The sequence below is a fragment of the Hyaena hyaena genome, unplaced genomic scaffold, assembly GCF_003009895.1.
Source record: "Hyaena hyaena isolate Hyena2069 unplaced genomic scaffold, ASM300989v1 scaffold_1382, whole genome shotgun sequence".
Lineage (NCBI taxonomy): Eukaryota > Metazoa > Chordata > Mammalia > Carnivora > Hyaenidae > Hyaena > Hyaena hyaena.
The window spans coordinates 274,155-289,236 of record NW_024082018.1 but is presented as its reverse complement, the minus strand read 5'-3'; the positions used below and the strand labels follow the sequence as shown (position 1 = coordinate 289,236).

The window sequence follows — 15,082 nt, the reverse complement described above, 5'->3', positions numbered from 1 at the left end:
ATGCTGACACTATTATTACACCTTAAATTTATTTCTCTTTCTTTCAATGTTCTGCCACAGCCCATAATTTTATCTCTCTTTCTCTTTCTCTTTCTAACTCTATTTCTGTCTTTATAATTTGAATCTAATATTAAGACCAAAAGTAACCAGGGGCGCCTGGGTGGCTTAGTCGGTTAAGCGTCCGACTTTCGCTTAGGTCATGATCTCGCGGTTCATGGGTTCGAGCCCCGCTTCGGGCTCTGTGCTGACTGCCGGCTCAGAGCCTGGAGCCTGTTTCAGTCTGTGACTCCCTCTCTCTCTGACCCTCCCCTGCTCACGCTGTCTCTCTCTCTCTCTCTCCTAGAAATAAATAAAACATTTAAAAAAAAAAAAAAAAGACCAAAAGTAACCAAAATTTATCTAGTCTAACTGAGAACCAGAGAATTCAAGTGGTTTGGCTGGAGGCCACATAGCTTTTCATGTCTTCTTTGTGTTTATAAAAGATATTTATAATGAATAAAGGAATTTTATAGTAATAAATTAACCTCAAGATTAAGTTTAGACAAAAATATATTAAAATAAGGTTTCAAGTCTCTCAACTGGAAGTTAGTTTATCTTTGAAACCCTCAGCAAACAAATAATTCAAACATAAATAGTGAATCTATATCTTTATATTCAATTTAACAAGTGAAATCTCATCTTCTTTCTAGCTGACTTACATCTATTGAAGTCTTTCTTTGTATCCTATCAGGCAACCAATTCTTTTAATTGGCCCCTGGGACTTATTACTAGGCTGATTTTCATAATGTCATTCAACAAACATTTAACAGGCACTTTCTAGGAATGGGGCTTTCTGCTAGACAGTCTTCTGCCACCGAGATGCTCATCATCTAGTGAAGAAACCAGGCACATCAGTAAAGAAGTGCAGTATTTGTAGGTTCCATAAAAGAATAATTTTAGGGGCCCCATGTGGCTCATTTTACCTGAGGTGATGGTGATAGTAGAGCTAGGTGAGGCTGATAGAGACCTTGGAGTTGGGCTACATGTGATGCAAATCCTAGCAGATATCTGGCACACATGGGTATAAGGGTGGGTTGGGAGAGAGGGGTAAGAGATAGTGATCTGAGCAGAGTAAAGAATTCTGAGAAAAGGCATTTGACATGAAGCACCAACCTGCATTGGGAGCACATAACTGAAGAGTAGGAGAGGGCAAAAGTCTTCTCTGTAACCAAAGACATATTGGTGTTTGATGTATCTTTGCAAGAAACCCCTTTTATCCTTCTTTAAATCACTGGATATTGATAACCTAGTGATGGTACACTGATTACAGCATCTGATGAAGCAGAACTGTCCATTCACTATTGTGACAATTATCTGAGTTTTCTATGATTAAAAGAGTAGTTGGTAAAAAGAAAAAAAGAGAGAGTAGTTGGTTTAGTTCTGCACTAGACTCAGCGTATTACTGTTGGATGGTATGAGTGTTACAAAATAGTAGCCCTTTCAGAGGGTGCAAATTCTCTGTATAAGCAGGAGTATGATTTGCTTCACCTAGCTTTTATCCTTCCTGGGAAATATACATATATTACTATTAAACTGATATGAGGCAACATTATCAAATTTGCAAAATGTTAAGAGTTAAAGTACATAGAAAAAAATTTTTAAAAATTAAAAAAAAAAAGTTAAAGTACATAGATAATTCTACTTTGGGCCTCATACCTACTTCCTGGTTTCTGCATATTCTCCTTTCATGCATTTCCAACTCCAGCCTCTCTCTGTGTCCTTCTACCTCTATCTCCATATCTCCTTATATGTCCATTTGATGTTCCCAATCACCATCCCTCTTGTGCTTGCTTTCTCCTTTATCTTTAATGCCTCTGTTGAGGGTGGTTGCAAACAGAACTGGGGAACTCTTCTGCTCTGTTTAGTATTAACTTTTTTGTTTTTATTCTCCCTGATGCAGGGAGGTGTCCTTGTTTATTTATCTATTAAGCAGCCATTTGGTGACAATCGGTGATAGCATTTTGTGCCTTTACCTAGTTGATATATAGGTACTATGTGGTTTAAATATGCATCTGACCCACTGAAACTGGGCCTAGGGTGGACAACTCAATGGCACCCTGGTGGTAGGATAAAACTCTGATTACTTCATGGGGTGCCTGGGTGGCTCAGTCGGTTAAGCATCCAACTTGGGCCCAGGTCATTATCTCACGGTTCATGGGTTCGAGCCCCGCATTGGGCTCTTTGCTGACAGCCAGCTCAGAGCCTGGAGCCTGTTTCAGGTTCTGTATCTCCCTCTCTCTCTGACCCTCCCCCTGCTCACTCTCTCTCTCTCTCTCTCTCTGGAATAAAGAAAAAGCATTAAAAAAAAAACTCTGATTACTTCAATTCTTGAGGGTAGAGGCCACAGGTTACTAAGAATTCATATGCAAAGACTGGAAGATATCTGAGAGACAAGTATTGCCTCCATTTCAGGGATGAGCCCTGGTACCTCTAGCTTTTCTAGTGATGGAAGGGGACTCAAATGAAAAGAATGTGAATGATACAAAGGAGAAGTTTTATTGAATTGCTTCGAAAACATATACCTCTCTTTGCAAAGAGAAGTCAAATATTTATGTCCTAGCTCTCAGAATCAAGGCATCCTAACACACCAGCAAATTCTGTTAAGGTTCAATAAGCTTGGGTCCCAAAGGGCCATAATTCCTGAAAATGTTCTCACAGTAAAATAAAACATAGAGTGTCTCTTATGTATCTATAACTCAAGGTAATTTCATGTCATTGTATATTTACTTCCTGAGGTCTCTATCTCTAGATCACTTGGCTGAATACTGGTTCTACTACGTCCACACTTGTGACCACCAACAAATTGCTACTTAACTTCTTTGAACTCTGATCTTCTCTGCTATAAAATAAGGACAATAATCTGTACTCTGCAGGGCTATTTTAAAGATGAAAAGAGTCAATATATGTCAAATTCTTAGCCAAGTGACAGTTATATGGCAAATGTCCCATGAATTATCTCTGGGTTTATGCATACTTTTTGAGTTGCCTACATCGTTTAAATTAATGCATCCATATGCACTGCTATCCCCATGCCTCTGTCTCTTTCATGTGACCTATTCCACTCCCAGCTTGTTCCCTTATACTTCTGCATTGTTTTAATCTCTAACTTCATCTCTATCTTTTTGCTCTATATTTCATTATATCTATTTTTATCATTTTTGTAGATATGTATAAACTTGCTCTCTTTCAATACCTTTATATCAATATTATCAATCACTGCATTGCTATCACCTATTCCTGGGTTTATATATTTAGATGCCTAGCCATGTGTATTTCTTTTTTAAAAAGTTTATTTATTTTGAGAGAGAGAGAGCATATGAGTGGGTGGGTGGGTGGCTGGTGGGGCCAGAGAGAGAGAGAGGGAGACAGAATCCCTCCCAAGCAGGCTCCATGGTGTCAGCTCGATCCCACAACTGTGAGATCATGACCTGAGCCAAAATTAAGAGTCAGATGCTTAACTGACTCAGCCGCTCAGGCGCCCATTTATATTTCTAAATATCCTCATCTATCTATAAATATTGCTGAAAAATAACACTTCATCTTTTGGTCATTTGCAAGGCTTACCCTCAGGGACCTCCTCCAATACCCACCTCTCTCCGTAAAGAGCAAGAGGCAGGAAGTAACAAGGGGCTCGGAACTCTTTGGTTTCTGGATTGGACAATGTCAACTTGTTCTCTAGTGTGTGTGTGTGTGTGTGTGTGTGTGTGTGTGTGTGTGTGTGTGTGTTTTAATGTTTATTTATTTATGAGAGAGAGAGACAGACAGACAGACAGAGCAGAGAGGGGCAGAGACAGAAGGAGACAGAGAATCCCAAGCAGGCTCCTTGCTGTCAGCACAGAGCCCAACTCTGGGCTTGATTTCATGGACTGTGAGATCATGACCTGAGCCTAAATCAAGAGTCGGATGTTCAACCGACTGAGCCACTCAGGCTCTCCACTCCAGTGGTTTAAGATGTGTGAACCAAGCTCAATTTCATGCCATTCTGCCACTTATCTCTCCATCCATTATCAGACTGATATTAATCCAGGAATCTAGTGATACAAAGATGAAAAAGAGATTCTTCATTCAGGATGTGCCCATCCTGTCAAGAGATGAGTGAAGGAGACACTGGGATTCAAAAATTCACATACTGGTGGAGCCAGCTTGTCTGTTTTCAGTTTTCCTTCTTCACTGATTTCCTGAATACCTTCTAGGCCAATAACAAGCCCAGAGCTATACAAGTTCAGAGCACCTTGGCCAAATGTGTGATCAGATAACTACTTTCTCTGTTATAGTGGAAAGAATCCAGTCTGTGATGAGAGCTACTTGGAGTCTTGTCTCACCAAGGCAGCCATTACCTTTAGTTCCCAGACAGGTTCACCTTTCTGGGCTTGAGTCCTCATCTGTAGAATGATAGGGGGTGAGACTAGAAAATTCCTGGGGGCCCTTATTACCTTGACCTTCTGAAAGTCTATGATCCTACTCAAGTTTGGAGTGGAATCTGGACACCCCCTTTGAAATGAGTGATGGAACCCAGAACTCAGACTATGAAGTCAGGTGGACTTGGGCAGAGACTTCTCCATGAGACAAATTTCACAGACATGACTGGTATGTGCACTGTAGGTCACAAAACATTTTTGTACCCATTATCTGATTTTATTTTCATGAGAATCTGGTGAAATACTTTCACTCCCATTTTCATATGAGAAAACTAAAGCCCAGAGAGCAAAATGGGTAACTGAGTACTAAGTACTTTTGATCAGCCCTCTCATTTAATTCACATGATAATTGTATGTCTTTTCTAAGTCTTTTCATCTTCTTTATCTTATTTCTTCTTTCTCCTCTTCTCCATCTTCCTCTTCCTTCTTATTTTTCTTATTTCCATTTTATATAGAATCTGAGGTTCATGGATGTTAAGTAGCTTCCACCCATTAGCGAGGACTAGAGCTCAGATTCAACCCCAAGTCTGTGTAAATCTAAAGTCTGTGCTCACAAGTTTGGTAAGAATCTTAAATGCCCATAGAGGCTGGAGGGTTATGTAAACAAGTGAAATGACCCAGGCAGAAGGGTTATTTCACTTTCTTTTAATCTCATCAAAGAAAAACAAAAGCACACATAAAAAATAAAAAGAAACTTACACTTTGCATTGTGTCATGGATACAGTATAGAATGATGGAGAATTGTAGAACATGTAAGTAGATGTATAACATAAAAGTATATGCCCTATCTAAGAGGGGCAGTTTTTAATCACTGGGTTGATGGAAGTTAGGCTCACCTATGCCAGGTCTTTTGATTTTAGAAGGAAAGCTGGATGTCTAGAATCTTAAGTATAATTCCTCTCTTTCTAAATATTAATGATTAGTTACTAAATTATATGGGCAAAAAATTATGTAGGCAAAAGATAAAATGATATCCCATCTTGACTATATCTGGCTCACAGGATGCTAGATTAGTATTTCTGTCCTGCACTATGTGGTCTTCAAGGACTGCTCCATAGCATTAGCTGAGCACTTGTTGTAAAGCCATCAGGCTACTCAGCTCAGGACTAGGATGTAGCAGGCAGCCATCTACCTAGCTGCACCTTGTTACTTATGGTCAACATTTACTCTGAGTGGGTGCTGGATTTTTGAAGTTATCATTCTTGGCTGGATGTTTTTGTATAAAATAATTGCCTTAATCTCACAAAACTTCTGGAAAGAAGATTTAATTATCTCCATTTTTTAGTTGAGCAAATTAATACTCAAGTTGGTTAGAAAGGTCACCCAGCTGTAAGTAGCCAAGCTGGGATGTTAGCCTCAGCTCTGTCCACATTTTCTTCATTCCATAGAGTTGCTTCTGTCTTAGAAGTGACTTGAATTGCTTAGAGTTAGGGAGTATTTCTTCTTTTATATCTATCCGATGAGAACCTGATAAGGAGGAAGTCAGGGGCCTGGACTCATCTTTCAGGACAGAAGATAACTTTGCCACCCTTCATCATCCCTGCCACCAGGTCTTCTAGGGATGGAGAAAAAACTGATAGGATGAAGAAGCAGGAAGAAAACAAGAATCTGCTCCTTCTAGTCCAGAAGCTTTGATGCTGCAGTGAGACACTCCCACATTCTGTAGGTGACTGGCAAGGGCAAACATACAGGGAGGGGACTGGCTGCTGGAATGCCAACCTGGATGATGAGCCAGGAAGATGCCAACCAGCTGTCTCATGGTGTAAGCCAGACCCAGAACCCTTTATATAAAGACAGCCCTCTGTCCAGATGCCACAGCCTGGATGTCTGCTTGCTGTGAGGAGGGTGAGTCTAGGGGTTGGGCTCTGGGACTGGGGTAGGGATGCCTCTCAAGGGATGCCCGGACTCAAAGGGGTAAGGCATAGTGAGGTGGGGGGGCAGGAAGCTGTGAGCAGAAAAACTGTGGTACATAAACCTGAGGAGACTTTTAGAGGACATAAGAAGAATATCTGTGGAGTTTGTGTGAAGAGCTGAGAGTCTGAAGCCTTTGATAACATTGGCCTCCTCCTCAGGTACGATTTTCCTGCATCAGGACCTCTCTCCCTGGAAAAGATGCATTAGTAGTTTATACTTTGTGAGCAGAGTTGCGTGTGTAGGAGGGTTACCTTCCCCAAGGCATGTGTATTTATGTTTTGTAATGTTTATTTATTTTTGGGAGAGAGACAGAAGACAAGTGGTGGAGGAGGCGAGAGAGAGGGAGGCACAGAATCTGAAGCAGGCTCCAGGCTCTGAGCTATCAGCACAGAGCTCGACGTGAAAAGCATGTGTATCTAGATATTCTCTATACGTGGTGAGGGGAAGCCTTTGCCTTTCATTAGAAACATTTTCAGTATTTCTGCAGCTTATTGAGAAGTGTTTGTTGAATGGGTTAATTGTCAAATCAGCCACCCTGCTGTGCTGGTCACTGGGTTGCCTGTACAAACAGGTGAATTTGGGGAGGGCCTAGGAATGGAGACTGTCCTCTGTTTCTCCCTGGCTAAGTGTGGTGTTAGAGAGTATGCCTGCATTCCCAAGTCATGTTCGTTATGCTCTGCTGTGGAGGGGTTTATGTGTGGCTGAATGTGTGATTAAGGAATCTTGCACTTTCTGGGTTTCCCCATCTTAGGCAGTTGCTCCCTGCTTTTAAGAGGGACCAGGGAGAACCCATTTCTGACACCAGCAGACTGTCCCATTTCAGGCGATTTACAAAGACTACCAGCCTGGGCAAGTTGCCATGTTGGTTCTGAGCCTTTCCAAGACTTGTATGGTGTGTGTGTGTGTGTGTGTGTGTGTATGCATATGTCCATGAGGGTCATTTAAACACATTCACCTAAAAGGATTGAATGTAGAGAAACAAACATTTTATGTTGGGTTTGAGCTGCCCAATAACTGACTGGATCCTTTACTTTCCTGTGGATGCTTAGAGCACAGATGGTACCTGAGGGCTTGCTCCCATATGCTCACTTTTCACGTTTGTACATGTGTGTATTGCCAGTGCATATATGTGAGGATATTCAAGCTCCCGTGGGTGTGGAGCCTCCACGCTGGGCAACAGCTTTGGAAGCACAGTGTTATTTCTACCTCCGATAGAGAGCTCTCCTGCCACCTAGGACACAGAATCCTGTGGTCTTCAACGCCTTCTTGTGTTGGACACTGGTATGCCCACCCTCCAGGGGGAGACCCTGGATGCCTGCAACCCTGGCTGTGCCTTCGAAGCTCCCTCACATCAAGACCTCAGCTAGGTCCTTTGGTAGATCCTAGGCAGGTCTCATGGGCATCGGTAACTAATATTGAGTCCATCTCAGAAGTGTTCTTGGGTAAAAGTTGAGAGTTGGAGAAGAAAGGACAGGGAAGAAGCAGGGTGTCTTCCCTTTGGTCCTGACCCTTCTTCCCAACAACTCACCCTCCTGACACTGGTCTTTCTCCCTTCAGGTCCCATCACCCGCCTGCTTCAGAACCATGTGTGACCAGCAGCAGATTCAGTGTTGCATGCCACTCCCCCAGTGCTGTGTGCAGGGTTCATCCTTCTATCCCTCCCAGGCTCCCAGTGCCGGGAGCCAGGTTGTGGTCCAAGCACCTTGTGAGATGCAAATTGTGGAGTGTCCCGCACCATGCCCAGTTCAAGTTTCCCAAGTAAAATGCCAGGCTCCATGCCAATCCCAGACCACACAGGTGAAGGGGCAGGCTCCAAGCCAGTCTAAGACTACCCAAGTGAAGGGCCAGGCTCCAAGCCAGTCTAAGACCACCCAAGTGAAGGGCCAGGCTTCCAGCCAGTCTCAGGTTTCCTGCATTCAATGCCAGGCTCCATGCCAGCCTCAGGTTTCCTATGTGCAGTATGAAGCCCCATGCCCTGTTCAGACCTGCTATACGGAATGTGCTCCAGTTTATTATACAGAAACTTGTTATGTGGAATACCCAGTCCAGACCTACGTACCCTGTCCAGCTCCTCAGCCTGTTCAGACTTACGTGGCTTGTCCCCCAGTTGCCCAGACTCAGGGAAGATTCTCCACCCAGTGCCAGTATCAGGGCTCTTACAGCGGATACTCCCCGCAGCCTCAGCCCCAGGCCTCCTACAGCACCTGCGCCCCGCAGTTCCGATCTGGGGCTTCCTACGGCAGGTGCGCCCCCCAGCGTCAGTCCCGGGCTGAGTTTAGCACTTGCGCACCGCAGTGCCAGGCCAGAGGCTCTTATGGGAGCTTCACCGCCCAGCGTCGCTCGCAGAGTACCAGCAGGTGCGTCCCTCCTCGCCAGCTGCAGCCTGCCTACCGCAGCTGCTCCCCACCACGACGCTCTGAGCCCTACGACCGCGGCTGCCTGCCATCGGCGTGCTCCTCGGGCGCCTATAACTACTGCACCCCGCCTCGCCGCTCGGAGCCCATCTATAGCAGTGGCTGTCCCCGGGGTCGCCCTTCAGGCTGCTCTCAGAGATGTGGTCCCAAGTGCCGGATAGAGATTTCCTCCCCCTGCTGCCCCAAGCAGGTCCCCCCGCAAAAGTGTCCTGTCCAGATTCCTCCCATCAGACGCTGCCCTGAGACTTGTGCCCCACGACCCTCCTGGGGCGCCTCCTGCCCTGAGCTGAGGTCCCGTGCAGAGTCACGTCCGCTCCCAAGCTTCTGTCCTCCGCGGCGTCTGGACCAGAGTCCAGAGCCACCGCTGCACCGGTGCCCGCTTCCTGCCCCCCGTCCATGCCCACGTCCTGCCCCACGGCCATGCCCACGCCCAGAGCCACGCGCGAGGTCAGAGCCTCGTCCGTGTCCTCCACGGCGGCGACTTTCGGAACCCTGTCTGTGTCCAGAACCACGCCCAGCCCCGCGACCTCGCCCAATGCCGCGTGAAATTCCCGAGCCGCGTCGGTGTGCCCCGCCCTGCGAGCACCCAGACCCTTGTTCACTTCCAGAGCTGGTTCCCCTGAGAGCGCCTTGCCCAAGCCCGGAGCCCTGTGTGGAGCCGCGGCGCGGGCCCATCCCGTGCCCAGGCCCAGAGCCCATCCCGTGTACGGGAGACCTGGGCTGCCGTGAGTCCAGTCCGTGCCGCCTGGACACTGAGGCCCCAAGCTGTGGCCCAGCTGCTTATAACCAGTGGCAAGGATGTGGTGACTGCCGTGGGCCCTGGGACACGATTCCAGAGCCACAGGGTGTCAGTGATTGTGGAGACCAAGGAGGTGCCTGTGTTGGAGTAAAAGGAGGTCCTTCTGCTGGAGCAAAGGGTGCTTATTTTTAAAGAAGCATGGCTGAGACCTCCCTGAAAACGTCATGCCTCAATTTCCAGCATGTTCCTGTGTGCATCTCTCCAAAGGCAGTTGGCTCTCTGCAGCCGAAGTGATGTCGGAACCCCACTGCCTGCCATCTCAGAATCCACACCTGGGTCCCAGGCACCTTTCCAGCCTCACATCTGGCTCCTCCCCTCTACCACCCTCAGTTCTAGCCAGACCAGTCTGACCACCAGGGCACATCTGGGTGTTCCCCAGAACACACCTTAGGTGCTCCTGCCTTCAAGCCTCTGCTCACCTTCCACCCCCAAGGGGACCCCTTCTCTGCTATGCCCAGCCTTTGAGATCCAGCCCATCTTTCAAGACCTTTTCTTTGGAGTCTTTTCGGCTTTTTCCTACTCACGGTAACCTGCTCTGACTTCCTAGAACTTATTGCATTGTCCACAGCAACCATTTGGCAACTTCCCTGCAACATCTCTTGAATTATTTAGCTTTTCGGGAGGTGGGGAGAGGGAGTGTCTGTTTTCTCTGCCCAACTAGGTTGTAAACTCCCACTTAAGTGGAGTGAGAATATCCCTAAAGTCCCATGCTCCTCCTTCGGCAAGCAGCTGCTCAGCAACGTGTGTGTGTCGACAGCCTGAGCCATGATCTATCCTGATAGGCAACCCCAGGATCGGGGACAGAGGAGGCCGTGTGACAATAAAGATGATATTCCCATAGCCTGAGTCCTGCATAATGACTGTTTTTTACACCTTCCTGACTCTATGGGATGAACTTCTTTATTATTCTTTTTCTTCAGTTTATGGTCCTTGTGGTCTGAGCTGTCCTTAACCAGGTGGGCTGCCTTGTGGGCTTTCTGTCTCCTTTCAGGTCTCTGGAGTCTGGTAGGAGGAATGGGGGAACAAGAAGAATAACTCTTGCTCCTCAATCTGGGGTCAAGGTCTCAGGTCAGGGTTGGACAGGTCACCCAGCTGTGGGGCCGTAGTGATGTCTGTGGAGTTGGCAGGGAGGGAGGAGCTTGGGGAGAACTGGGGGACCTCTGTGATGTTGCACACAGGATATACTCTTCTTTCATTCAGGACTATTTGTACTTTTCTCTTACTTTCTTTTGATTTCTTTCTTTCTTTTCTTTTCTTTTCTTTTCTTTCTTTCTTTCTTTCTTTCTTTCTTTCTTTCTTTCTTTCTTTCTTTCTTTCTTTCTTTCTTTCTTTTTTCTCTTTCTTTCAGACATCGTAGAAAAGGTAGCATCTAAGGCTGCCTCTGCATTCCTCCCCTGCTCTTGAATGTCACTGGGCATGGTGGTCTTGACAACATGAAGGTGAGGCCTGGAGGGGCAAGAGAGAGAGGGTGCCTCTTTCTCCCACTCGCTGCCTATGAGATTGTGGTAGAGTCCCCTCCCTAAGGAATGTGGTGAGAAAAGACCTCAAGATACAGGAAGGCAACCTGGTTATGTGCCTTAGTGACATCCCTCACAACTGTGTAACATGAGACCCCCTAATGAGACTGTATGCCTGTGGGAGCCACACTAGCCTCGCTGGATGACAGTCACAGCGAGGAAATGGCAGTGTTTGTACAGCTCCTGCCATAAGAAACGAAAAGTGGGATCTCTTTCTGCTACTACTGGCTCATGTTGGAAATAAGCCTGTGGGTATTGACCAGGCCTCACAATATTCCAAATCAGACCAATATTCTGCACACAGACACCTCCTAAGGAAGAGCATATTCCTGCCTTTTCAAAAGAGATTTCAGATGAAAGCATTGTGGATGATTGTCAAAAGGCTCTTCCTATGGGCCTTGCAGATCCAAGACTTAGATAACAAAGGGGGTTAAGAACACAGGAGTTACAACTGAGCCTGGCCCCGAGGCAAAGAGCCTAATTTAGAGTTAAGGAACAGATAAGGGCAGAACTTAAGTTAATACTTACACTTTTTCTAACTGGTGATGTATGGCAGTCCCTTCCCTAAGGCCTACTTTCCACAAACACCCTCCCTTACACTGGTGGCTGGGATGAGGATAGATAAGAGTAGCTAACACATAATCCAAAAACAAAGGCTGACACATTTAGGGCCTCCATGGTGTTTACACATTCAGCATCAAGTCAAAAAAGTTTTCACAAACAACTTATTAACCAGCTCAAAAATATCTGTTGTGAGCCAGACAAAATGAAATCTAGCCTATCTATATACAACTTAACCTAATGTTAAGTATGGACATTAGGACTAATGTATGTCCTAATCCTAGCATTATTAAACGTAGAACAAATATGTATGTCATCCTGTTTTTCACTAAGAACAACCTGTTATTTCCCTAGTTGTAAGATTTACTCAGCCTCACCATGATTGGGGTAATTCTGCAAGAATACTTCTGAAAAACCTCTTCTTGTACACTTTTCAAAGCATCTTATCACAAAGAACTATCCATTGTAAAAATTCCATTTTCTGATGCCATGTTAACATTTGACCTATAAATAAAGACACCAAAACCGACAGGACAGAGACGCCTGCCTGGTGATCAGAAAGAATCTCGGGGCTCTCTCACTCTCTCTCTCGCCGACACCGTCCATCCTTCAGGGACCCCTGGACCTGCTGGAGCCGGCCTCTGGCATATGCCTGTACGTTACCCATATATGGGAGACAAAGAATTAGAAAATGCATAAAAGACTATGCCACACGGCATTTGGGCTCAGTTTTTTGGGTAAGAACCCAACTGAGTCAGTGCTGGCACCAATAAAGTTGCTTCCTGGAAAGAAAGCCTCGGTGTCACAACTCTCTGTGTGAGAAACCTGCTACAAGATGGGTGCTGTGGAGTGAGTGCTTTTGAGGGGAGCCTTTCCCCAAGGGGAGACAGTGCCCTGAGGACACCAATGCCTATAGAGGATAAAGGGGCTCCTCAGAAAAAGACACCAGGGGGCGACTCTGGCCTGACACTCAGCTCCATCTCCACAGTCAGGCACCCCAGGTCTAGGGCCTGGCTCTGAGGACATCTTTCCCTCGCCCCAGGGATCTGGTCCTGCACCATCAGAGTGGAGACTGAAGAGACACCTGGCAAAGGAAAACTAAGGTTCTTTGTGTGAAGTCCATTCACTCATTCATTTTTTTTTTTTTTTTTTGGCAAACTCCTTGCTTACGTGCCAGGTAGTCACTGGCCAAAGGGACAGAGATAACCCTTGTTTGCTCTCAGAGAGCTTACAGCCTAGAGCATAGGTTCTTAGTGTAATACTTGGACCAGCAGCATCAGCACCACCTAGGACCTTGTGATAAATGCAAATGCATCGCCCCAGACTTACTGAAGCAGCGACTCTGGGTGAGGAAAGCTGGGTTTTAGCCAGCCCTCCACATGTTTCTGATGCCTAGTAATGTTTGGTTGTTACTAGTTTAGTGCAATATCCTATGCAGGTAGAATATGAATATATATATATATATCATATATATATATGATATATATACATATATAATATATCTCCTCTGATGTTCATAATAGCCCATCACACAGACATTATTATCTTGTCATTTTGCTGAGCTGGAAACCGAAGCACACAGGCCAAAGTCACACAGCCGGACTCAATTCTAAGCCGACCTTCTTGTCTACTGCTACACACGGCACCTTTCCTCTTAGTCACAACCCCTGCCTCTTCCAGAGTTCTTTCCTGTATCAACTCAGTCATTTTTCCAGCACATTTTTGGAATGATCTCATTTATTGGACAGTTTCTTTTCACCAGGTGTAACTTTGCCTCTTCTCTTCAAACCCAGGCTGCTCTAGGACCAAATCTGCTCTGTGGCTTAGGCCCCAGGGGCCCAGAAAGGGCCAAATGGCTCCCACAAGGCACCCCTATTTTTCTATCACCCAGGCCCCTGGGGGGGGGATGGGGAAAGTCTTGAAAGACTCAGGTGAGGATTCTCATGACATGTCTCCCCCTGTTCTCTCCAGCACACCCTGAACAAGGAGCCTCCTGTCTGGAAGATAAGTGGGGATCAGTTCACCCCCTCAAGATACAAAAGAAACACAGACCTGGCTGGGAGAAAAGGGCATTCACTACTAGGAAACCCCATCATCCTTAGGCTCAAGGCACAAGTCAACACACAGGCTTTTTGTTGCAGCGACCCATTACCTGGACTGTCCTCTGAGGATCGACTCTGCTCCCCAGGATAACTAGCCTGGATGTGGAAGGAGATTAGTGATGGTAGTATAGAGAGGTCTTTGGGTGAGTCAGGCTGGGCCTGGGGCTCTCTCACAGACCAGGACTGTGCAAGAGCCAGTCTCAGTGCCATCTCTGTAGCCAGAGGAGCTCAGAGCCCAACACTCCTCTCTCCTGGGGCACTGGTCTGAAATTGTGTCCTCCACCTCTCAAGCCCAGGCTTGAGCCTCCAGGTAGGCCACCTATGAAAAGTTACCTCTATGGCAGCGATGAGGACAGGGATGCTCTGGAGTGTGTGTCTGCACGTTCTTTCGTGGGCTTGTATTTAATTTGTGTGTCTATGGGTCTGCTGCTATATGTCTGTGTGTTTTAAAGCTTGGGCTTCCAAACTGTATGTGGCAATGGGGACTGCAACCCCCGGAGTGTGGTTTAAGATATCCTATGGCCCTTCAACCTTGGCTTTGGATGACCTTTCCAGTCATCCTTTCCACTCCCTACCCTCCACCCTTTCACAGATGACTTACCTCCCAGTTCTCTGCCTTTTCCTTTTATATTAACCGTTTGAACAAAAGTTAAAGGGCTGAGGACTGGGATTTCAGAGCAAAAATACTGTTTATAAAAGCCTTTTAAAGGTGCTCAAAGGCTTGTGAAAGAATCTCTTTCTTGGATATCACACTACCAATCTGAGACAGTACACAGAACAGTATGAAGCAGAGGTCGGCCAGACTCCTTGACATCCAGTAACAGGACCTGGTTTCCAGAGATGAGGGGCTAGTTAGTTTGACTGAATGTAAGATAGATTGGGTCTAAAGACCATGCCTTCCACCCTGGAATCCTGCTTATATCTGTCTGCAATTCTCTATCCTTTTCTTTTTAGTAAGCCTCCCACCCTGGGATTAGTGTCTTGCAGAATAAGGGAATTGTCCTAGATGTTCTCAGAAGTTCATCCCAGACCAGGTGGGCTAGCCACAGCTGCTCTTTGCCACAGACACTAGGCAATGTGGAATGACCTGGGAACCCACTTAAAGACACTTAAAGAACCCCAGGATCCATCCCAGACCTACTTAAATTGAATTTCTAGAGAAAGAATCTGGAACCTCAATTTGAAACTTATTCTGATCAGCTGGAGATAGAAGCCATTGTTGTAGCCAATACCTAGGGGTATGAGCTGCTCAGTATCTACAAGGAGAGTTGAAGCTTGCACACCTCTGGCCACAGCATGAGGAGGAGGTGGCCATGGT

The 15,082-nt window shown here is 46.1% G+C and overlaps 1 protein-coding gene across 1 annotated transcript; it reads left to right on the top strand.

Moving 5' to 3' along the window:
* The first annotated feature begins 7,934 nt into the window (after positions 1–7,934).
* Positions 7,935–9,716, top strand: LOC120225392 (keratinocyte proline rich protein). Its single transcript, XM_039223607.1, has one exon. The coding sequence runs from the start codon at positions 7,956–7,958 to the stop codon at positions 9,714–9,716; it is 1,761 nt and encodes a 586-aa protein (XP_039079538.1). The 5' UTR covers positions 7,935–7,955.
* The last annotated feature ends 5,366 nt before the right edge of the window (positions 9,717–15,082 follow it).